Consider the following 25,479-nt stretch of genomic DNA (forward strand, 5'->3'; position numbering starts at 1 on the left):
AGATTTAAATATTCACTTTTTTTAAAATACACCGAAAGATATTGCATACCTACGGTAAACGTAAACACATTACTATTTTATTTTTTGTTGAAACCTATCTTTTCGTTATACTTGACTCTTGTATATTAATTTTTATTTTAATTTCCAACTTTTTGTAAATAAATAAACATTCTTTGTTCGACATTTTTAATTATATTCTTTTTCTTTATTTGAACTATTTTCAATTTTTACTTATACTCAAATCAGACTTCAATTCAAATAAATATTAATTAAGTTAAGTTGGCAACATTTCAGTAGCGTATTAAAATTATTTTGCTTTAACTTTTACGAATAGTTAAATGCTCTCAATATAGATCAACGACATTGTTGTACATTTTATGTTTATAAAGATTGTCTAATGTAAAAATCACAATATCATTGTATTAGTACAGGTGTTAGTTCCAATTCTAGTTATTTTCCTATTGTTATTAAAAGATGTTTTAGGGCTACAGCATGGCACTCTGCACACGTATGTATACTACTATAATTTTATAAAATGATCCATCAACTCTAAAGATTCATTTATTTAACTATTAAATTAATATTAATATGACGAAATCGAATTTTCACTTTCAGGCGAGTGAAGAGCATAGCCTTCGCGCTTAAGGCATGCAATAATATTTATATTTTACATTAATTTATAATTTATTATAAAAAAAAAATATTAACAAAAATATATTTCTAGTTTTTATAATAAAATTAAGGATTAGAAATAAATAACCTCATATAGGGTAAATGGGGTGAAAATACCGTTTTGCTCAATTGCAACCCAGTTTTCGATACTAAAAATGTAAATTGAATGACTTGTCCCGAGAAAAAAAAGTTCATATCTGGCTGTTAGCAGGGAGTCTAGTATATGGTGGGGACAACTGAATTGATTGCAACGCTCGCTGTGGACACTATTTCGTAGAATCATGCTCTTGTTGAACACAAACACGTGAAAGTTAAAAATAAAAATGAATCATAATAGTTGTGTTGTAAATTACTGACATTGCGGAAAAAACAATATGTCATAATTTATTGAGTCGAATCCGGTTTGGATAATGTTCATCATTGCCTAAAAATTATTAAAAAAAAAAAACAACACAAGTTAGTACTGTCTCAGTTACGATTCACCAAAAATTATCATGAATAAAAATAAAATTATTCATTTCAATTTTATTAAATACTCAAATTAATATTCTACAATTTTTTTAATGTTAATTATTATTCCGTGTAAAAAAAAAATCGTTAAAAAAAGGTTAAAAAAGTGTTGACTATTGTAAACTTCAAAACGTGACACAACGACGAACTATTTTTGAACGTTTTTTAAACTTTCGAAAATTCAAGAGAAAAATCAATAAATATACTTGTATTATTAAAATATGCTAAAACGAAAAACGTTTTGAAATAGTTCAAAATTAATTTTTTTTGAACGTATTTTGCACTGAAAAATGTTAATTTGTAGTATTAAGTCAATTGTTATTTTCTGTGTATTGTCAGAGGTTCGAAAATCGTTTAAAAAAAGTTCATCGTTGTGTCACGTTTTTATGGTTAGAATAGTCAACACTTTTTTATTCTTCTTTGAACAATTTTTTTTACACGGAATAGCTGTCATGTATTATTTGTTTTGATTCGATTGGTTAACCTTATTCTATTCTGAAACAATAGTATTTAATATTTATTAAAATTTTTTATACTTATTTTCTTTATGGAAATATGTGTAATTTTAATTTCTCTATCCAGTGTAAGAGATAATGTATAGTCCTTTATTAAAATCATGTTATTTTTAGAAATATTAAATTTTTTTCTCACTATAAATATAAAAGCACTATTCACATTTACTCAGTATTATTTTAGGTTACGATTGTCGCCCAGCTTATATTCTTTTTTTTTTTTAATTTTTGAATGAAGAGTATATTAGCGCCATTTTACGCTTGCTGAGAAAAACGAAGTAAGCAACAGAAAATTATAAAAATAAATTATTTTACTTACTAGAAAAGCATCGAACAATTTTTATATTCTAAATTATAAGGATAATTAATTATTAACTATAGTATAATTTTTATATTAACGCAAAACTTAAGCTCTTTTATATAAGACTCAAATAGAGGGAGTTGGTTGACTAAATACAAAATTTTTATGTATTTTTTTTTATCTTTGTAAACCGTACGAATTAAAACTTCCTGTAAAGGTTGATGTGAGAATAATTCGCTCAAACTCGATAATAAGTTTTCTGATTCAATTTTCATCATCATTTAGATGATATATCGTCACGTAATTGACGATCGTGGAACTATTTAAACTATTTCAATTTCAGTACTTCATAGGTGGCAGCACTGATGTTTAAGTTATTATTATGACGTCATGGCGCCATATTTAAATGATTAATCATAATTTCTTAACGCAAAATTATCGTGAATTATAGATTTATACGTTTCTTTATTATACATTTATACATTTACACGTTTGGCGGTGTAAAAAATAAAAATTCACACCGCCTAAATTTTACACGGAATTCGGTGTAATTTTCACACCAAAATTTTTACACCGAGGCATTTTATATTACACCGAGTGCATAAATTTTGTACAGTGCAGAATGATACTGCTCCAAAATAAGAACAATATCAACCGCATGGTCACGATTCCTTGCGTAAGGCAGATCAAGGGCAAGTTTGCATCATTATAGGTTCACCTGCAGCACCTCAGCCATTTTTCTTTTGGAGTAACTCCCGATAGGACGCACACCGTCTAGAACCCGTTATATGATAAAAGACTCGCCCTCTTTCTACTGCTGCACAAAGATGGCAGCGTGGAGGCTTGGTACAGGTCCTTGACTGGTGGCCCGCTTCACCACACCGCCACTGGCTCAGTCTTTGGCATTGGTAGCACCGATCAAGTCACTCCCAGCGGCGGGTTCGGCAACTCAATCAGCCGACCTTGACCTTTCCTAGAGTCTCCAAGGTCACAGCAGCTCCAAGTCCGGCCTCGATGAAAGCGTGGACAGCTCCCCATCTATTGGGTTTTGTAATAGACACATTCAGCTCATCCACAGTCCCATCGGTAGCTTTTTCCAGGGCTTCCTTGACCTCTTCGACCGTCGTAGCCGCGTCCAGCTTGCCTACTACCACTATAGCGGTAGGGACGAGATGGTGCACGTCCACGCTTCCTCCGGCTACCTCAGTAATCCTCCTATCGAGTGTAACGCGATCTTTTACAGATCCCTCAAACTCGATAAAAAGACCACCTTTTCGGGCAGTCCTTACGGCCTTAACTCCTATCCCAATTCCTCTGGGTAAAGTCCCGAGCGCAAAGCCCTCAGGATTTCACCAGAAGATCGAGACTTACCGGGGTTAATTAGCACCGCCTCCGGTCGTTGCTTCCTCCTCGGCCTCTGGTCGTTCTCGGCTGCTGTAGTCTGCCCCGTTACTGGTCCTGGTCTTGTTAGATCAGCTTCCACTTCCTGGTCTACGGCTGCATCTTCCTTCTTATTTTTCTTCTTCTTTCTCTCCACCTGTTGGAACTGCTCCTACTCCGGATTCACCTGATGATTTAACTCTTGCTCCCGCTGCGTTAGCTGTTCTGCAGCTCCTCTCGCCCTTTCCAGTGTGTAGCCTTTTCACCTTTGCAGTGACGACTGTAAAAGTGCCATCCGGCTGCCGCAGCACATTTTTATCCAGTCCATCTGGTGGACTGATTGCCGGTCTCTTTTTCTTTTGAAGAACCGGCGTCCGCAATTCTTCTACCTTAGAAGTTTGACTCTGCAGAGCTTCGAGTAGCTTCAGCCTCTCCTCTGCTTCTCATTCCCTCAGTAACCTCTGTGTTGTCTTCCAGGACTTACGGTTCACCAAGGTTTTTAACAGAAACCTTAGGGTCTCGTTAAAAAGTTCATGGAGCTTTTCCAGGAGACCATCCCCAAGTGAGGACACATCGTGCTACCTTGTACCACGCCAGTCACTTAGTCACTTAGGGATATGGGGCCTCAACCTCTCCCGCAGGTAGAGAAAATGTGTTTCCGAGGCACATCCACCTGTCACTACCTCGTCAACTCCAGAAGGGACTGGCTCCTGACTTCTGCAACAGTAGCCACCTCGGCACAGCAAGCTCACTTCAGCCCTTGACAAGCCCGATGGAAACAAACGGAATTTGCCTTAGGCATTCCCAGTGTACTGCTGCAGAAGACGACGTTGTATCCATAACCTTTTAAGGAGTGGGGCTTCTCCTGAGTGGTCCACGGTGAGTCTTTTTCAGGTCGTGCACCAGTCTTTAGATCAGTGGTAACCCTCTATGTAACTCACTAACCCAAACTTTCCTCCACGCGAAAAATCATCAAAGATGATACTGACAGGAGCAGTCGTAAGGGCCATTCCTCTATCCGCCACCCGGGGACGCGCTCGGTTGGACTCAAACCCTGATGAAGACATGAGATGATAGACTTCTTCATCTTCCAGGAAAATGATATCGCCATCACTGGCATCATCATTCTCCTTTAAAGAATAAAGAGAGTCACCCTCATTATCATCATCAATTTCCGAGAGTAGTAGTAGTAGTAGTAGTAGTAGTAGTAGTAGTAGTAGTAGTAGTTTTTTTTTTTTTTTTTTTTTTTTTTTTTTTTTTTCCTAGAAAGAACAGTGAGGGAAAAATGCTATTAAACACCATAGAAGACATTACTCATACAGAAAGCATAAACTGCCCTCCGTATGGGTACTGTCCTCCGTGTGCCGTTCTCCTTCCCCAAGGATGTATTACTTACCATGACAGTAAGTAATGACTGTATCTTTGGGGGCCCTACCGGCTAAAAACATCACTCTCTTTCTCTCCCATACCTAGTACTGCGGAACCGCGTGAGCATTACTTCACAGTACTAGGCGCCCCCGCTGCTTTCGCAGCTACCCCTTCGTTTTTTCTTCCCTCTTTTTCTCCATTAGGACCTCTTTTACAAACACTGTCAATGTTTTGTAGTTGTCTGCCGTCGCCAACATCCAAGGTATCACCAGGTCAGCGACATTTGGCACTTCTTTCTCGTTCTGAAAACGCAGCCGTATTTCAGACCAACGCTGACAGAAAAAGAAAGTGTGCTCGGCAGAATCGACAACGTTCGGACAGTATTGGCAATAAGGATCGGTTCGGATCCCCATGCGATACAAATACTCATTAAACTGTCCATGACCGGACAGAAACTGGGTGAGGTAGTAATCCACCTCCCCCCTTTTCTTGTTATCCAATCACGGACTCGTTTTATGAGCCTAAATGTCCAACGTCCCGTTTCCGCAGATTCCCATCGCTCTTGCCAGAGTTTCAGGGTCTCTTCGCGTTCTCGAGCCTTTACACTCTCCAACGGTTCTTCCCCAGCCCTGCGGGCATCCCAGATGCGTTTCCTCTCGAAACTCAAAAGGTCGATTGGAATCACACCCGCGATGACCATAACGGCTGCTTCCGAAACCGTACGGTAAGCGCAAGCTACCCTCAGCGCGCCTCTTCGTTGCACGGATGCCAGTCGTCGACGATAGCTTTCTGCTTTGAGTGACTCACACCAGATTTCTGCTCCGTAAAGCATTACCGAGTGTGAGACGCTCATGAGAACTCGTCTTCGGCTGCTTCTCGGTCCTCCGACGTTAGGCATCAGCCGAGAAAGGCTTGCTACCAACGTCGTCGCTTTTTTAGCTGCACCGACAATCTGATCGCGAAACGTAAGTTTCGTATCGATCGTCACTCCAAGGTATTTCAAAGAACTCCCACTCTCGACGTGTTGATCCACGACGAGAGCCCGGAAAGGACTCGGAAACCACCTCTGGGCTGTGAGCACTATAACCTCCGTTTTCGCCTTAGCTAGTGACATACCATGGTCACTTAGCCAGGTGTCCACTTTGGTCGCGACCAGGCTTGCTAATCTTTGTGCACTCTCGTAAGAGCGCGCAAGCATTAGCGCCGCCACATCGTCAGCAAACCCCTCCAGTATCACCTCGCTCGGTAGATCTAGACGTAGAAGAGCGTCGTAAAGGATGATCCAGAGTTCTGGTCCTAAAACCGATCCCTGAGCCACTCCCCCAGTCAGCTTCTTCATCATCTCGCCAAAAGTAGTCTCATAGATCAAGAAACGATTACGTAAGTAATCATCTATGATCCGAATGAGATACTCGGACAGACCTAATTTCCGAAGCGCCTTCATTATATCTGGCCATCGTGCCGAATTAAAAGCATTTTTGACATCAAAAGTCATCATAATGCAGACTGGACGGGACCGATGGTTTCCCGTCCAAGCTCTTTTGGCAAATGAAAGCGCTTCAGAAATAGCACTGATTGTGCAGCGACCAAGCCGAAAACCATGTTGGTTTTCCGCTAAGCCACCGGCATTCGCAACTTCGATTCTCAATCGATTTCGAATTAACGACTCGAAAATTTTTCCTGCAACGTCCAGCATGCAAAGTGGCCTGTAGGACGAAGGAATGTAGGGCGGACCCTTTCCTTTGTCTAACAGGACTAACCTTTGCAGCCTCCATCGCGCAGGAAAAACTCCAACCGAAATACACGAGTTGTAAGTGCTCAGTAGCAGTTCTTCATGCTGGGGGACAAGAGCCTTATAGACCTCAACGGGGATACCGTCGGGGCCCGGGGCCTTGCCTCCCTTGAGACCTTTTACAACCCGGCGTAGTTCAGCTGCCGAGAAAAGCGGGCACTCGTCATCGGGTATAGTCCAAACAGGACTGTCCCGATCTTCACGCTCCGGAAACAGGACATTGATTATCTCCTGCATCGCATCAGGTTCCATAGGAGATACTGGACTGCGACCCATGAATTTTCGAGTAACAATCTGGTAGCCAAGGCCCCATAGATCATTATCTACTTCTTCACAGACCGCCCTCCAGCATCTCCCCTTGCTCTCCTTGATCGCCGTGACCAGTCGCTTCTTCGCCGCCTTATACTCTTCGTTCTTCTGCTGCCCAGTATCGCGCTTTCGCGCCCTGAGTGCTTGCCTCCGAAGACGCAAACACTCAGCCCTGAGCAGCGCAATCTCATCATTCCACCAGTAAGCTGGCTTCCTGCGTGAGCTTGCGGAACGTCGAGGCATAGCAGCGTCGCAGCCTGAGACGAGAGCCTTCATCGTACGGTCAACAATCATCTCCACATCTTCGCGCGTCTCAGCAGGCAGAGGATGAAAAGCCTCGACGCTGTCAGAGACCGCTTTTTGTAAAGCACCCTCATCCAGCCCCGAAACCTTCCAACCCACCCGCTTCATTGAACGCTGGTACACTGTCGCAGGGTTTCCCCGTAGATCGTGCACCGTATACGAGATGTATTGGTAATCACTGGCCGTAAACTCCTCAAGAACGGCCCAGTCCGAGATCACAGCAGCTATCCGTTGAGCAGCAAACGTAAGATCTACAATAGACCCACGTGTACCAACTCTCCGGAAAGTTGCCGTGTTTCCCTTGTTCATAATAACAAGATCAAAACTTGCCATCATGTCCAAGAGCTCAGACCCACGCGTGTCAGTCCATTCCATCCCCCAATCGGTGGATTTCGCATTGAAATCCCCACCTACTACGACTTCTCCCTCAAGATTGCGAATGACTCTTTCGAGTTCATTCACTCTCCTTCGAAAGGCCGCAATAGGTTCACTGGGTGTGAAATAGCATGACACGAAGGTAATCGCTGGCGTAACTACCCATACAATACCATCCCTGGATCCACTATCTTTTACGGATACAGACCCCAGGTCCGGTATCCAAACTGCCGCTGTGCCCGATGGGTCACAGAACCAATTTGGCCCGGACGCTGAATGGTATTGTTCTGAAACCAGAACAATATCCATTTTGCAGTCTGTTCGCCGTGCCAGAAGTAGATCGAGCGATGTTCTGCATCGTTGTAGATTCGCCTGCAGTACCTTAGCCATTTTTGTGGGAAGTGCACCGCCTTGAACCGATCACGTGATCCACAGGTCCCCTACCGCAACACAGAGGTGGCAGCTAGGTGGGTTGGTACACGTCTTGGCCTGATGGTCCGCCTGGCCACAACGCCAGCAAAGACTCGACCGATCCTCTTTCGCCTTACACGATCTGGTCGAATGACCAAGATCGTGACAGCGGAAGCATCGATCAAGCCGTTCCCAGCGGCGGATACGGCAGACCAACCAGCCCACTTAGACCTTTCCCAAGGTCTCCAAAGCAGTGGCGACCTCGCATCTTGCCTCAATGAAGGCACGGACAGCTCCCCATTTACTGGGTTTAGTTAAATTAACTTTGAGCTCGTCCGCACCCACATTGGTGCTCCGACGCAAAACCTCCACCACCTCGTCAACCGTCGTCGCTGCGTCCAGCCCGCCAATAACCAACGTAGTGGTCGGAACAAGATGGCGCACAGCAACGACTCCACCAGCCGCCTCGGTAATCTTCTTATCGAGAGCAGAGCGATCTTTAACAGATCCCTCGAACTCGATAAGAAGACCGCCTTGCCTGGCTGTCCTTATCGATCTTACACTAGTAGCAAGATCCTCCGGGGAAAGCTTTGATCGCAGTGCTCTCAAAACCTCCCCAGACGATCTTGACTCACCTGGTGTGATCAAAACGGCCTCCGCCCGTTGTCGTGTCCTCCGCCGCTTGGCCTCCTTGGATGCTGTGGTCCGTTGAGTCGCTGGTCCTGTAGGTCCTGGTCCCGCCGGTCCACTGTCCTTGGCTGCCTTTTCCTTCTTTTGTTTCTTCCTCTTCTTTTTCCTCCCCTCTACGATAGTGAAAGGAGCACTGATAGTCTTCCTATCTCCGTCCGTCTCCGTTCTCTTCTTTTTCTCCCGTCCTGCCTCCTCAGGAGACGATAACGGGCGCTTTCCAGTCGAGAACTCACTTCCGAGGGCCGTTACTTCTGAGTAAGACCGACCGACCAGCTCTTCAGGTCCTTTGGGCGGGCTGGACGGCTTTTCGTCTTTCCTCGGGGCTACCCTCTTCTTCTTTTTTGGCGTCTTCTTCTGGGCTGTCTCCTTTTGGAGTTGCTGTTGTCTCTGCAGCTCCATAGTCAGGCGCCCACGCTCCTCTGCCTCCACAATCGCGAGTTTCCTCTGCGCATCCTTCCATGTTTTACGGTGTGTCAAGAGCTGCGTTAAGATCAACGCTGCCTCTTTTACTCCCGCAGTTACTTCGGACGCCACTGTCCTCTTCTTGGCAATGGTCCGGATAGTCTCCTTTAGGATCTCCTGCAGGTCTTGGAGACCAGAGTCCTCCCTGGAGATCGCCGCATCCCTCGTCGCGAGACTTTCTGACAATAGCAAGCCAGGATCATTGGTCTTGCCTTCACTTGGCGTGTCGACGTTCTTTCCCTTGGCCAAGTGGTCCACCAAGGGTGTCGAGCAGTCGCTTGATGACGACCGCGCAGGCGCTGCTATGCCACCTGACGCTGCCGTGGCTGGGGTATCCCTCCCCTGCTCCGTAAACGAGATTTTCTTATGTACGTTATCCATAATTGAAAAAAACCGTAACACCTGAATCATCACGCTCGTCATTCATTTTAAGGAGTGTAGCTTCTCCTGAGTGGTCCGCGGTGAGTCTTTTCAGGTCACGTCCCAGTTGTTACACCGGTAGCAACCCTCTATAGAGCTCACTAACCCAAACTTTCCTCCACGCGAAAAATCATCAAAGATGATATCGTCTAGGACTACTCATAAGGGCTATTCCCCTATCCGCCACCCGGGGACGCGCTCGGTTGGTCTCAAGCCCTAACGATGACATGAGATGGTAGACTTCTTCATCTTCCCGGGTAATGATGTTGCCATCATTATTCCTGAAAGACTGAAGAGAGTCACCCTCATCATCACCGACAACTTCCGAGAGTAGTAGTAGTAGTAGTAGTAGTAGTAGTAGTAGTAGTAGTAGTAGTAGTAGTAGTAGTAGTAGTAGTAGTAGTAGTAGTAGTAGTAGTAGTAGTAGTAGTAGTAGTAGTAGTAGTAGTAGTAGTAGTAGTAGTAGTAGTAGTAGTAGTAGTAGTAGTAGTAGTAGTAGTAGTAGTAGTAGTAGTAGTAGTAGTAGTAGTAGTAGTAGTAGTAGTAGTAGTAGTAGTAGTAGTAGTAGTAGTAGTAGTAGTAGTAGTAGTAGTAGTAGTAGTAGTAGTAGTAGTAGTAGTAGTAGTAGTAGTAGTAGTAGTAGTAGTAGTAGTAGTAGTAGTAGTAGTAGTAGTAGTAGTAGTAGTAGTAGTAGTAGTAGTAGTAGTAGTAGTAGTAGTAGTAGTAGTAGTAGTAGTAGTAGTAGTAGTAGTAGTAGTAGTAGTAGTAGTAGTAGTAGTAGTAGTAGTAGTAGTAGTAGTAGTAGTAGTAGTAGTAGTAGTAGTAGTAGTAGTAGTAGTAGTAGTAGTAGTAGTAGTAGTAGTAGTAGTAGTAGTAGTAGTAGTAGTAGTAGTAGTAGTAGTAGTAGTAGTAGTAGTAGTAGTAGTAGTAGTAGTAGTAGTAGTAGTAGTAGTAGTAGTAGTAGTAGTAGTAGTAGTAGTAGTAGTAGTAGTAGTAGTAGTAGTAGTAGTAGTAGTAGTAGTAGTAGTAGTAGTAGTAGTAGTAGTAGTAGTAGTAGTAGTAGTAGTAGTAGTAGTAGTAGTAGTAGTAGTAGTAGTAGTAGTAGTAGTAGTAGTAGTAGTAGTAGTAGTAGTAGTAGTAGTAGTAGTAGTAGTAGTAGTAGTAGTAGTAGTAGTAGTAGTAGTAGTAGTAGTAGTAGTAGTAGTAGTAGTAGTAGTAGTAGTAGTAGTAGTAGTAGTAGTAGTAGTAGTAGTAGTAGTAGTAGTAGTAGTAGTAGTAGTAGTAGTAGTAGTAGTAGTAGTAGTAGTAGTAGTAGTAGTAGTAGTAGTAGTAGTAGTAGTAGTAGTAGTAGTAGTAGTAGTAGTAGTAGTAGTAGTAGTAGTAGTAGTAGTAGTAGTAGTAGTAGTAGTAGTAGTAGTAGTAGTTTTTTTTTTTTTTTTTTTTTTTTTTTTTTTTCTAGAAAGAACAGTGAGGGAAAAATGCTATTAAACACCATAGAAGACATTACTCATACAGAAAGCATAAACTGCCCTCTGTATGGGTACTGTCCTCCGTGTGCCGGTCTCTTCCCCCAAAGATGTATTACTTACCATGACAGTAAGTAATGACTGTATCTTTGGGGGCCCTACCGGCTAAAAACCTCACTCTCTTTCTCTCCCATACCTAGTACTGCGGAACCGCGTGAGCATTACTTCACAGTACTAGGCGCCCCCGCTGCTTTCGCAGCTACCCCTCCGTTTCTTCTTCCCTCTTTTTCTCCATTAGGACCTCTTTTACAAACACTGTCAATGTTCTGTAGTTGTCTGCCGTCGCCAACATCCAAGGTATCACCAGGTCAGCGACATTTGGCACTTCTTTCTCGTTCTGAAAACGCAGCCGTATTTCAGACCAACGCTGACAGAAAAAGAAAGTGTGCTCGGCAGAATCGACAACGTTCGGACAGTATTGGCAATAAGGATCGGTTCGGATCCCCATGCGATACAAATACTCATTAAACTGTCCATGACCGGACAGAAACTGGGTGAGGTAGTAATCCACCTCCCCCCTTTTCTTGTTATCCAATCACGGACTCGTTTTATGAGCCTGAATGTCCAACGTCCCGTTTCCGCAGATTCCCATCGCTCTTGCCAGAGTTTCAGGGTCTCCTCGCGTTCTCGAGCCTTTACACTCTCCAACGGTTCTTCCCCAGCCCTACGAGCATCCCAGATGCGCTTCCTCTCGGAACCCAAAAGGTCGATCGGAATCACACCCGCGATGACCATAACGGCTGCTTCCGAAACCGTACGGTAAGCGCAAGCTACCCTCAGCGCACCTCTTCGTTGTACGGATGCCAGTCGTCGACGATAACTTTCTACTTTGAGTGACTCACACCAGATTTCTGCTCCGTAGAGCATTATCGAGTGTGAGACGCTCATGAGAACTCGTCTACGGCTGCTTCTCGGTCCTCCGACGTTAGGCATCAACCGAGAAAGGCTTGCTACCAACGTCGTCGCTTTTTTAGCCGCACCGACAATCTGATCGCGAAACGTAAGTTTCGTATCGATCGTCACCCCAAGGTATTTTAAAGAACTCCCACTCTCGACGTGTTGATCCACGACGAGAGCCCGGAAAGGACTCGGAAACCACCTCTGGGCTGTGAGCACTATAACCTCCGTTTTCGCCTTAGCTAATGTCATACCATGATCACTTAGCCAGATGTCCACTTTGGTCGCGACCAGGCTTGCTAATCTTTGTGCACTCTCGTAAGAGCGCGCAAGCATTAGCGCCGCCACGTCGTCAGCAAACCCCTCCAGTATCACCTCGCTCGGTAGATCTAGACGTAGAAGAGCATCGTAAAGGATGATCCAGAGTTCTGGTCCTAAGACCGAACCCTGAGCCACTCCCCCAGTCAGCTTCTTCATCATCTCGCCAAAAGTAGTCTCATAGATCAAGAAACGATTACGTAAGTAATCATCCATGATCCGAATGAGATACTCGGACAGACCTAATTTCCGAAGCGCCTTCATTATATCTGGCCATCGTGCCGAATTAAAAGCATTTTTGACATCTAAAGTCATCATAATGCAGACTGGACGGGACCGATGGTTTCCCGTCCAAGCTCTTTTGGCAAATGAAAGCGCTTCAGAAATAGCACTGATTGTGCAGCGACCAAGCCGAAAACCATGTTGGTTTTCCGCTAAGCCACCGGCATTCGCAACTTCGATTCTCAATCGATTTTGAATTAACGACTCGAAAATTTTTCCTGCAACGTCCAGCATGCAAAGTGGCCTGTAGGACGAAGGAGTGTAGGGCGGACCCTTTCCTTTGTCTAACAGGACTAACCTTTGCAGCCTCCATCGCGCAGGAAAAACTCCAACCGAAATACACGAGTTGTAAGTACTCAGTAGCAGTTCTTCATGCTGGGGGACAAGAGCCTTATAGACCTCAACGGGGATACCGTCGGGGCCCGGGGCCTTTCCTCCCTTGAGACCTCTTACAACCCGGCGTAGTTCAGCTGTCGAGAAAAGCGGGCACTCGTCATTGGGTATAGTCCAAACAGGACTGTCCCGATCTTCGCGCTCCGGAAACAGGACATTGATTATCTCCTGCATCGCATCAGGTTCCATAGGAGCTACTGGACTGCGACCCATGAATTTTCGAGTAACAATCTGGTAGCCATGGCCCCATAGATCATTATCTACTTCTTCACAGACCGCCTTCCAGCATTTCCCCTTGCTCTCCTTGATCGCCGTGACCAGTCGCTTCTTCGCCGCCTTATACTCTTCGTTCTTCTGCTGCCCAGTATCGCGCTTTCGCGCCCTGAGTGCTTGCCTCCGAAGACGCAAGCACTCAGCCCTGAGCAGCGCAATCTCATCAGTCCACCAGTAAGCTGGCTTCCTGCGTGAGCTTGCGGAACGTCGAGGCATAGCAGCGTCGCAGCCTGAGACGAGAGCCTTCATCGTACGGTCAACGATCATCTCCACATCTTCGCGCGTCTCAGCAGGCAGAGGATGAAAAGCCTCGATGCTGTCAGAGACCGCTTTTTGTAAAGCACCCTCATCCAGCCCCGAAACTTTCCAACCCACCCGCTTCATTGAACGCTGGTACACTATCGCAGGGTTTCCCCGTAGATCGTGCACCGTATACGAGATGTATTGGTGATCACTGGCCGTAAACTCCTCAAGAACGGCCCAGTCTGAGATCACAGCAGCTATCCGTTGAGTAGCAAACGTAAGATCTACAATAGACCCACGTGTACCAACTCTCCGGAAAGTTGCCGTGTTTCCCTTGTTCATAATAACAAGATCAAAACTTGCCATCATGTCCAAGAGCTCAGACCCACGCGTGTCAGTCCATTCCATCCCCCAATCGGTGGATTTCGCATTGAAATCCCCACCTACTACGACTTCTCCCTCAAGATTGCGAATGACTCTTTCGAGTTCATTCACTCTCCTTCGGAAGGCCGCAATAGGCTCATTGGGTGTGAAATAGCATGACACGAAGGTAATCGCTGGCGTAACTACCCATACAATACCATCCCTGGATCCACTATCTTTTACGGATACAGACCCCAGGTCCGGTATCCAAATTGCCGCTGTGCCCGATGGGTCACAGAACCAATTTGGTCCGGACGCTGAATGGTATTGTTCTGAAAGCAGAACAATATCCATTCTGCAGTCTGTTCGCCGTGCCAGAAGTAGATCGAGCGATGTTCTGCATCGTTGTAGATTCGCCTGCAGTACCTTAGCCATTTTTGTGGGAAGTGCACCGCCTTGAGCCGATCACGTGATCCACAGGTCGCCCGTCCCCTACCGCAACACAGAGGTGGCAGCTAGGTGGGTTGGTACACGTCTTGGCCTGATGGTCCGCCTGGCCACAACGCCAGCAAAGACTCGACCGATCTTCTTTCGCCTTACACGATCTGGTCGAATGACCAAGGTCGTGACAGCGAAAGCATCGATCAAGCCGTTCCCAGCGGCGGATACGGCAGACCAACCAGCCCACTTTGACCTTTCCCAAGGTCTCCAAAGTAGTAGCGACCTCGCATCTTGCCTCAATGAAGGCACGGACAGCTCCCCATTTACTGGGTTTAGTTATATTAACTTTGAGCTCGTCCGCACCTACATTGGTGCTCCGACGCAAAGCCTACACCACCTCCTCAACCGTCGTTGCCGCGTCCAGCCCGGCAATAACCAACGTAGTGGTTGGGACAAGATGGCGCACAGCAACGACTCCACCAGCCGCCTCGGTAATCCTCTTATCGAGAGCAGAGCGATCTTTAACAGATCCCTCGAACTCAATAAGAAGACCGCCTTTCCTGGCTGTCCTTATCGATCTTACACTAGTAGCAAGATCCTCCGGGGAAAGCTTTGATCGCAATGCTCTCAAAACTTCTCCAGACGATCTTGACTCACCTGGTGTGATCAAAACGGCCTCCGCCCGTTGTCGTGTCCTCCGCCGCTTGGCCTCCTTGGATGTTGTGGTCCGTTGAGTCGCTGGTCCTGTAGTTCCTGGTCCCGCTGGTCCACTGTCCTTGGCTGCCTTTTCCTTCTTTCGTTTTTTCCTTTTTTTCTTCCTCCCCTCTACAACGGTGAAAGGGGCACCGATGGTCATTTGATCTCCCTTCACCGTCTCCTTTCTCTTCTTTTTCTCCCGTCCTGCCTCCTCAGGAGATGATAACGGGCGCTTCCCGGTCGAGGCCTCACTGCCGAGGGCCGTCACTTCCGAGTAGGACCGACCGACCAGCTCTTCAGGTCCTTTGGGTGGGCTGGACGGCTTATCGTCTTTCCTCGGGGGTACCCTCTTCTTCTTTCTCGGCGTTTTCTTCTGAGCTGCCTCCTTCTGAAGTTGCTGTTGTCGCTGCAGCTCTTCAGTCAGACGCCCACGCTCCTCCGCCTCCACTATCGCGAGTTTTCTCTGCGCATCCTTCCACGTCTTCCGGTGCGTCAAAAGCTGCGTAAGAATCAACGCAGCCTCCTTCACGCCTGAAGTCACCTCAGATGCCACAGTCCTCTTTTTGGCGATGGTCCGGATGGTCTCCTTTAAGACCTCTTGAAGCTCCTGGAGCCCGGAGTCCTCCCTGGAGATCGCCGCATCTCTCGTCGCGAGACTCTCTGTCGAGAGCAAGCCAAGATCTTTGGTCTTGCCTTCACTTGGCGTGTCGACGTTTTTTCCCTTGGCCAAGTGGTCCACCAAGGGCGTCGAGCAGTCGCTTGATGACGACCGCGCAGGCGCTGCTATGCCACCTGACGCTGCCGTGGCTGGGGTATCCCTCCCCTGCTCCGTAAACGAGATTTTTTTATGTCCTTGATCCATAATTAAAAAATCGTAACACCTTAATCATCACGCTCGTCATTCATTTTAAGGAGTATAGCTTCTCCTGAGTGGTCCGCGGTGAGTCTTTTCAGGTCACGTCCCAGTTGTTACACCGGTAGCAACCCTCAATAGAGCTCACTAACCCAAACTTTCCTCCACGCGAAAAATCATCAAAGATGATATCGTCTAGGAGTACTCATAAGGGCCATTCCCCAGTAGTAGTAGTAGTAGTAGTAGTAGTAGTAGTAGTAGTAGTAGTAGTAATAGCAGTAATACAATGCTGTGGGTTGAATTTGAGCAATCTGAAGTACAAAATGATCAAATATTTGAAGATCTTTCTTGACATTAGTCATCAGCATCATTGTAGTGATGCTGACAATTGTTATTATTGAAGAAGAATATTTGGTTGTTTTACCAGAACCTATATATTCAGAGAAACAAGTGAACTTTGAGCAATAAGACATTAGGAGTAATGAACGTTTGAGAGATGTGAATGAAACTACACTTGGTGTCAGAAATTAAAATGTTTGTAGTAGAAATAGTAATAATAATAACATTGTTAATACTTCGTTTTTTCAAAAGAATATTACTGCTAGCGATAGCGATAATAAAGTTCTTGTCAATAGTCAAACGACAACTGAGCAATCAGAAGTTAACAAGAGTGATCATAGGTTGAAAAATCTTTGTAAAACTCAATCTGAGGTTATTAATAACTGCTATCCCGTAGAAACTAGTTTTGCCGTTCAAAATCATCACGACCATACAAATGTTGTTGTTAGTAATAACAACAATAAAGTTTGTACCGATAATTGTGATCATTCTAAGGAATCAGAGGAAGAAAAAGATTGGCAATCCGATTATGTTTATAGTAGTGATAACGATATTTTTCTGTATTTGTTAAGCGACGTCGCATTGTTGATATGCCTTATTTTTAAACAGAATTAAAAAAATTTCGCAAACATAATCCTTCTCGATGTCATGGACGTATAGAAGATTTACATTTCTATAGAGTCATCGACAGAGGATTGAATACTATTTTTTATGTTAAGTGTCGAAGTTGTCATTACTGTGATGCAAGTTTTACCAATCCTCTAGGAGGAACTGATTAAATTCATATAAATGAGGCAGCAGTGATTGGTATGTTAGGTTCTGGAAGTACTTTTGTGTCGTTCAAAACTGAATTATCTGTGTTATATATACCATGCCCTGCAGCTAATACTTACATTACTTGGCGACAAAAATTAACGGACCTCATTAAAAAATGTGTGCGTGAAGAAATGTATGTGAATGCATTAGAAGAACAAAGATTAGCGCATGAACATGGAGATGTATTCGAGAAAGATAAAATTCTCTTTTGTACTGTGGTATTAGATGGAAATTACAGTAAAAGAGTTTATGGTTACGGAATGTAAAATGCTTTAGGAGGAGCAATTGCAATAATCGGTTATCGCACCCAGAAAGTAATCGACATTGTCATTTACAATAAAGATTGCTCTATATCTAGGTAAAATATCGAGCCGGTGGACCATGAATGCTTTCAAAACGACGATGAATGTGAGTTCATCGAAAATAGAAGCTGATGGCACTGTTGAAGCATTCAAGCGCAGTCGCGAAGTTAACGGCTTAATTCATAATGTAATGATAAGTGATGATGATAGTAGTGTTTACTATGCTATTATTAATGCTGTAATTTACAAAGATCTAGGTATAGTTGTTAAACGAATTAAATGTTCCAATCATATGTTTCGTAGCTTGGGTTCGAAAATTATCCAAGTTTCGCAAAAAACATTGCCAATAAAATCTGCTCATGGAACCATGATGATGTTACGAGAAAAAGTTAAATGTAGTTCCATAAATATTCGTAAGGTTATTACTTCTAAAATTGATCTTTTGAGAAAAGATTTTGATTATAAAAATTTATTTAATGCTGAAATACATTAAAAATTTAAACGAAACACCGAAATATTGCAACAAAATATTATGTTTGCGCCTTACCATGCCTTTGTCGAGCATATAAACTGTTCATCTTCATGGCTTTGTGATAAATCTAAAATTAATTTCGTACTAGAGCTCGGTAAAGTAAAATTGTTTGATTGAGTCATGAAAATAGTCTCAGATTTGAGCAATGATGCTGAACACGATGCATAAAGTGACTACAAATATTGTAGAGCAATTTTTCTCATTGGTGAGAACATACATTTGTGATAAAGGTTTGTTGTTTTATTGAGATGCTTTGCATGTTTTAGGTTTCCACTATATTAAATTGGTGTAATACCGTACGATAGACGGTGTGGCTCAATAAGTTATAGATAAAATTGAACGAAATATAGTATAGTGCCGGATAGCTCAACTGGTAGAGCACTCGGCGCGATACCGACATGGTCTGGGTTCGATTCCCAGTTCGGGCTATCTATATTTTTCTCAATTGATCTATAAATTGTCTTATTGAGAAGGTTTGCATGTTTTAGGGTTCCACTATATTAAATTGGATATTAAATTGGAGATATCACATCAGAAAAAAAAATGACTTCGAGAAAAAAGTATTAATCGCAGCTCTTCATCAAGCGTCTTCTGGAGCTCCTTTATCGAGACTTTTTGAAAGTATGGACAAGGAGGTTAATGAGTCTATTATTACTTTGGAAGAAGCCAATCGTGCTCATAGGCTCAGAAATGCAAGAAGCCGTATAAATGTAAATATACCAAGAGGCCTCGAAACAGTCGTCCAGAAACTGACAAGGACTATGGACCACACGCTTTTAAACCTGATTTAACTGACGATGAACTGCAAAAAGCTGTAGAAAAACAGAATCAAGTACTTTTTTACCGTTAGAAAAATCGTATGGCATTGGAAGCTGAAACTAGAAATAACTTGAAACGTGGGCAACTTCATAACTTTGAAAGAGATATGATTCCATAAAGCTTTTTTGGCAAAATATGTTGAATAGCGGAGACAACCTCTTGTGCAAAAGTTATCGAAAATATGCTCTGTGAGCCTCATGCTTATAATGACTTGGCATTAGATGATATGTTAAGCAATAGAAACAGAGCTTTGAAGCATTTAGAAAATGAATTCATTGGTGGAAAAATTTTACCATGTGGCTTAGTCATTTCGAACGATGAAGATTGCTTTTTGACATGTGCTTGGCTAGATGGTCTTGTAGAACTAGACTCAATAGTTATTGTTTTTTGTGCTTCAGAAGATAAATATATAAGTCTGCATGATGCACTAGAAAACAATAACTTGAAAAATTTGTTTTCCTCTCATAATCCTGAACAATTAAACAAAAATCATCAATTCTATTATAATATTCAAGGCCAACTTCACAATACAGGAAGAGTTGTTATTTTGCTATTTGGAGCACATTTTATTGAAAGTAACCATCTTTAATTCTTTTTGTCATTAAGATATTGCCTCCAAACCACCTCATAGGAAATAGCACATTTTATTGGTTAGTCACATTTCATTTAATAAATAAATTTTCTATCGATCACAATGTATGACGCGGTAATAAGCTTATCGAAACAGTGCAAATTGTAAGATCATTTGGTACTTTATTTATCCTTTAATCTAAACTTAAGTGAGATAAGAGATAGGCTACCTACCTATAATGGAAATGAAGAAATTTAGGGTTTATTTATAAGCTCAAAATACGGACAAACCACGGATGCTCATAAAGTTATGCTATGCTATCTGTTATCAGAAAGAAATCATGATATTATTTATGAGATAGAAGATAAATTCTCTCGAATACAGAATATGATAAGAGGTGATCATAGGTCTCGATTTATCGAAAGGATTGATCGACATTCCCTTCATACCCAATACGTTGATAGATGGATTAATCATGTGGAGGGTCAGGCGATCTTGCTTGAATTGAATCGAGACCTCTTCTCAGCACTCCAGGTCTTCGTTAAGCTGGCTTCAGAATTTATAAAAGTACTCGAATCAGAGGAATGAGCATCAACCAGACAGAGTAATGAAGCCGCCAATTGGAGAATGCAGCTTAAAAGCAAAAATAAAAAAACATCTGATGCTGCCATCCCGCATGCCATCCGTAACAAAGAACCGGTAGATCGTGAATAACTACCCCTATTTGATTTTTTTTATTTAATTTACAAAATAATGCGCTGTAAATCTTTGTTGATGCATAGCTGTTATTTTATTTGTCAATGCTTATTTATTACTTGCTTAGCCAAAAATGGCTGAATTAATTGAAAAAGACGATGATTTTTGGTCGAAAAAAATGGAAAATAAGCTCTTGAGATTTTATCATTCAGCCTTGGTATATGAAATTGTTGATAGTAAAGCAGATCGAAGTGCGCCGATTTGAGAAGCACCACATACAATTGAAACTAAGGCGAAATTAACTAAGAGAAAATAAAAAAAAGTCTTCGAATGACAAAAATAACGAGAGCGATGCACTATCTTCTATAAACCATACTAATAATAATTATAAAAAAGATAGGCCTAAAAATGATAATATGTTTGATATTACAAATGACAACGACTTTTGTGGCTTACTCAATTCAAACCAAGTTGTTAATGAATATGATGATTATTATGAAAATATTCACATACGTAAACTTCTTAATGCAGAGAACAAAAATTCCATTAAAAATTCTGTTAAAATGATTTTACAAAAGGTTGATAACAGTAAAAATAATATGGATATTTGTCCTGTCTGGGAATAAAATTATATATTGATTGATAAAGTTTGTACAGAGATAAAATTACGTACTCATCAATTGTATTTTAATATGGCAGAAAATATGTATACAATGTATTCATCAAAAGAAAAGTTTAGATTAGCAAACAGCTATTTAAATAATAGCTTACTAAATGAGTTATTCTAAATAGTTGATGTTGAAGGTGATCGTAATTGTTTTTATTTATCAATCAATCACTAAATTAATTTTATATGATGAAGATCAATGTTTAGAAATTTGATTATTTCTGATAGATCATGTTTTAAAAAATCTTAACAACTATAATCTCTTGGTTATTAATGGTGTCCTTGAAATAGGAAGTAAACGAGATACTAATTCACAAGGCATTAACAAGGTTTTTAATTTTTTTAGGTCCATGATAGCATGTGAAAAAGTATGGGCTGATGAAAGTTCATCATATATTATCTCTGATGCACTAAACATTAACATTGTTGTTTATAAATATATAAATTTACATATTGATTTACAATTATATTTTACAGTATATTTTAGTTAGAGATAAGATCCAGAAACTTCATGTGCAAGTTTTCCTACTTTTAACTCGATAATTGCGTACGAAAGTACTATAAAGAATTGTTTCGGATTTTTTTTTTCTGAAAACTAAAAATTTATCGACAAAGGGTCAGATTTGGTTCTTTATTCAATAAGTTATAGGCAAAGTTTTAAATATTAAGATTTTTGGAGTTGATCATTGGAAAAATCTTTAACCCTTCGTCCGTCGCGCTATGAGCGCAGCGCCGCAATTTTTATTAAAAGATTATTTGAAAAAAAAAAAAAAAATTTCCAAGTCTTTTGAAATTTTTAGAGTTCTTCTACTATAATTTTCAGTATTGAATGAATCAATGATAATTATTTTTCCGATATTTTAAATATTTAAAAAATAATTTTTTTTGTTGGCAAGCCTGAGAAACGCGGCAATGTGCCGCTGACGCGAGTAAACTCGGACGTTGAATTTGTTCGGATTTTCTGCGCAGTGTTGCCAGTTACCACTAGTGGCTCTGTTCCAGCTCATTTAATTTACCTCTTTCTATTATATTTTTATTTAATACAAAATTTTTATTTTAATAAAAAAATTCTAAAAACAATTACAATTCTCTACTCGAACAGTCTACTCTGAATCGAAAATTTCTTTTCGGCTACTCATGTACCTTTCTGTCAGATGTCACTAAGATCATCCTAGGAATCCGTTACGTGATAAGACCTTTTTTCTATTTGGGAAATCTTACATTATTTTTCTTAACTGCATCTCTCTGCAATTATGCACGTTCAGCTGGTATTACTTTTTTTTGACAGAAATTCTCACATCCGTTACGATAAAACTGCATATCTAGTTTTCATCCGAAGTTCATCCAGAAGTCCTATTTTGACATAAATATGAATTCTTTAGGAACTTTGGCGATTCACCACTGGAATTCCCGAACTTTTTTACACGGGAACTCATCTGGAGAGATATTTTTGGCCATTTGATAAAAATTATATCCAAATGAAATGGATGATGTGTGGATCAGATAATCTTGAAATTAAAAACTAACTAAATCACCATCTTTTATTTTTTGTGCTTGTAATGGAACAACAATTTGTTGTAAAATACTTTTATATAAGAAAAAAATATCATCTAATAACTTGAAAATTTCAACATCATTGCTTTAGAACAGTTTATTTGAATTGATTAGTAATTTAAAATTAGAATGTAAAAATATCAAGAACAATTTAAACGCTGGGCATGACATCATGTCATATAAATGTTGTCCTGTCAAACATTTTTTTCTACTGTTAGATAATTCAAATAATAATTTCCACCCGTTCCATGGCGATAAAATAGTGTCAATAGCAGAAAATCTAGCGAGCCATCGAGTGCCACTAAGACCTCCAATTTTTTTAGGATCACCAGTTTCACTATTAATCACTTTATAAATTTTCTTATACTCATCTTTGCGTTTTGGACTATGCAAAAATCAATTGTGAGTTTCTCAAACAAGGTATTCCAGTTGACGAGGTAAGATTTCCGCTCCACTTTTAGCACGTAAGTGTAACGGGGTAAATTTGAATTTACCTCGTAAAATTAAAGTTCAAATAAAACGTAGTATACGCATTGTCGATCACGTGACAAAACCACCCAGGGTTATCCCAGGTAGGATGCGACTAGTCGACCGCAAGTGAAAGTTGCAAAGGCTCTTCCGTTAGTCTCCAATTAGAATTAAGAAGGAGTAACTCTAGACCAAAGACACCCGAAGTCCTGCGGGGAGCAAGTAATTATAAACGGAAGACGGATCACGAAACGACAGTTGTCACCGGAACGACCGGACCGATCAGACATCCAAAAGGAGAGTGAAGTTCAATATCTAAGTAGACGCCATTATCAGATGCTGCACATTATCAGGTAAATATAATTAATTGGGATTTGGTTAATTATTGTGGAACCAAGCGATAAGAAGCTCCAAAGTGTTACAAGATATCAGGCAGGTAGCCGGTACCTTTTATTATTAAGAACCGATGCGTTTGAATAACAGGTTGAAGGAGAGTGCGCGGGTTATTAATGGAGAGAGAAGGAGCGTAAACACAATTTAATAAAGTTAATAAGGTATATAAAATTTATGTGATAAAGGTTTATAAGGTTATAAAGGTTCATAAAGAATATGAGGTTTATAAGACACAAGGTATAAAAGCTTATAAAGGGAATAAATAAAAAGGTTAAAATTGTTAATTAAATATATCTAAATTATTTATAAATTATCCTTCTTCTTCCTTCTCTTACAATAATAAAATTACATCGACCCTGATGATCTAAGATCCGGCTTTGGAAGGCCGTTATCACTTCCAGTGGTGCCTTCGATAAGGACGACCAGAGTAACAGCATAGCCCTGTTATATAATTGTAGAGAGTGGCAGATACATTTAATGACAATAATATCTGACAATTCTTTCCTTAAGAGCGTTGAAATAGAATGGTTGACTCCTATATTCACCTTTGCACTATCGACCCCAATAGCAACTAAATTCATTAATGGAAGCCCATCAGTATCTAAATGCTTTGTCAAAGCTGAATGAATGCCGTTAGCCGTAGCATTACTTATTTTCACAAGACGGTAAAATGTTGTAATTATAAGTAATAGTAAATTATCTTTTTTTTTTTTTTTAGAAAAATACCGTATCATAATGTACAAAACTTTTTTCGTTGATATATCGGTACTTTTCTCGATAATAAGTAAATATGGACATTTGTTAACGTCATTTACTAAGTCTTCAAGCATACAGGGACCTAAAATATTTTTTATAAGCATTGCACATTTAGTGCGATGCAATTTCATGTTATTAAAAACATCAGGCTTTGGATCAATTTTCTGTAGCAGTTCAGTCAATTGATCTACAGTATTGACTGACGTATGTTCAGCCATAAAAGCGGCAATTTGAAGCTCAGCGATCTTACACGTAAGAGTAAGAGGTTTAATAACATCCACAGGACGACAAACTTTTGCTTGCTTATCTTTGTCCACGGTGCTCTTATGCTTATTCGATGCAGTACGTTTCAATAAATCATTCTTGTAAGTTACAAAAGTGCTGCCCCCTTTACATCGTGACTCGTCTCAACCGCCACACTTTCATCGGCATCCGCTCTCAAGGCCGTATTTTTGCTTCCTCACCCCTTTTTTTCTCTTAATTTAAATTTAAAATTTAGAAAGACCGCGTGCTCTTCACACCTCCTTTTCTTCGCAACAACACGTTTGTGAGTTTTTCATTCGTTAATCAAGTCTATAAATAACGATAATACCATTGCACGTTTTACAATCTTTATATTATCGTTTATATATATATATATATATATATATATATATATATATATATATATATATATATATATATATATGTATTCATACATATTTCTTTTTATTGCAACAACTGGGCTTATCGATTAATAGCGCACAGACCAATAAATAATGCATGACTGTATGATGTCACGATTGGAGATCGTGATGGGCGTAGAAACGAAATTCTTATAAAATATATAGAATAAAAGGGTACTTACATTGATTAAGGACCGATCCTATAACCTGGGTTCACGTGACCAAATGCTCAGTTTATTCTATTTTATATTTAAATCGCGCCTACACAATATTGTTGAAGACAATATCGATAATTACCCGAAGCGATTTCCGATCTATGATGTGGCTGATCCAATTTCACAATCAAATGTCGAGCGGTAAACGTAAGATTGTGTACCTCCTACTGTGAACTATCTATCTGAGCGGCTAAACAGTTAGAAAATAAGAGATAAAGAAAGATGGGCTTCCGAAAAGCCTCATGAAGCTAGTATTTTATTTTGAAAGTAAAATTATCTGAAAAATAATGATTTTCGAATGTTTATGTACACGAGTATTTAAGTATTGAGAATCAAATATACTCATAATACAACAGGGATACAAGTAGTATTCAAAATAATCAATGTGAAATTAAATGTTCTATGCATATGGTTTACAGTCAGTTTCAAAATATATAAAAATTAAAATACCAAACAGTTATTTCAGTAGTAGCACAGGACACTTTCATACGCGTTCTCGCGGCTAATTAATGTAATTCTAATTGATTGATTTATTTAGTTTATTATCATCCGTTGTACTTATTTATGCGTTCCAGAACTTTCGTAGGTTAAATAAAATATAAATCGATTAAAAATCTTCGCGCTTCTCGCGGTCAAATAATTCTTCAAAATCTTTGCTGATTTTCGCGGTAAAATATTATTTGGTGTCTTTAAATTTTTCGAGTTTCACGGTAAAATAATTCTTTAAAATCTTCGCTGTTTTCGCGAAGATTTTAAACATTTTGTTACGTTTTGGGAAATTACCCAAAATTAATTAAAAATCAAAATAATTTTTAGTTATTTAATTTTATCCAGGTTTGGCCTCGTTAGAGTGTCTATAGACCCCTGGTGGGCCGTGGTCGTCGATTATTTTATTA

At 40.8% G+C, this 25,479-nt stretch overlaps 2 protein-coding genes across 6 annotated transcripts in view; both read left to right on the plus strand.

The window, feature by feature from the left end:
- The window catches only part of LOC103572911 (synaptotagmin-11), an 87,385-nt gene that overhangs the window by 4,680 nt on the left and 57,226 nt on the right, over positions 1-25,479 (plus strand). The window lies entirely within an intron of this gene.
- On the plus strand, positions 10,168-10,860 carry LOC128668175 (uncharacterized protein DDB_G0271670; the record flags this gene model as incomplete). The annotated part of the gene is made up of 1 exon (XM_053740441.1): positions 10,168-10,860. A coding segment is annotated over one exon (693 nt), but the record flags the coding sequence as incomplete, so codon positions are not given.

This window comes from Microplitis demolitor, chromosome 1 (assembly GCF_026212275.2).
Source record: "Microplitis demolitor isolate Queensland-Clemson2020A chromosome 1, iyMicDemo2.1a, whole genome shotgun sequence".
Classification (NCBI taxonomy): domain Eukaryota; kingdom Metazoa; phylum Arthropoda; class Insecta; order Hymenoptera; family Braconidae; genus Microplitis; species Microplitis demolitor.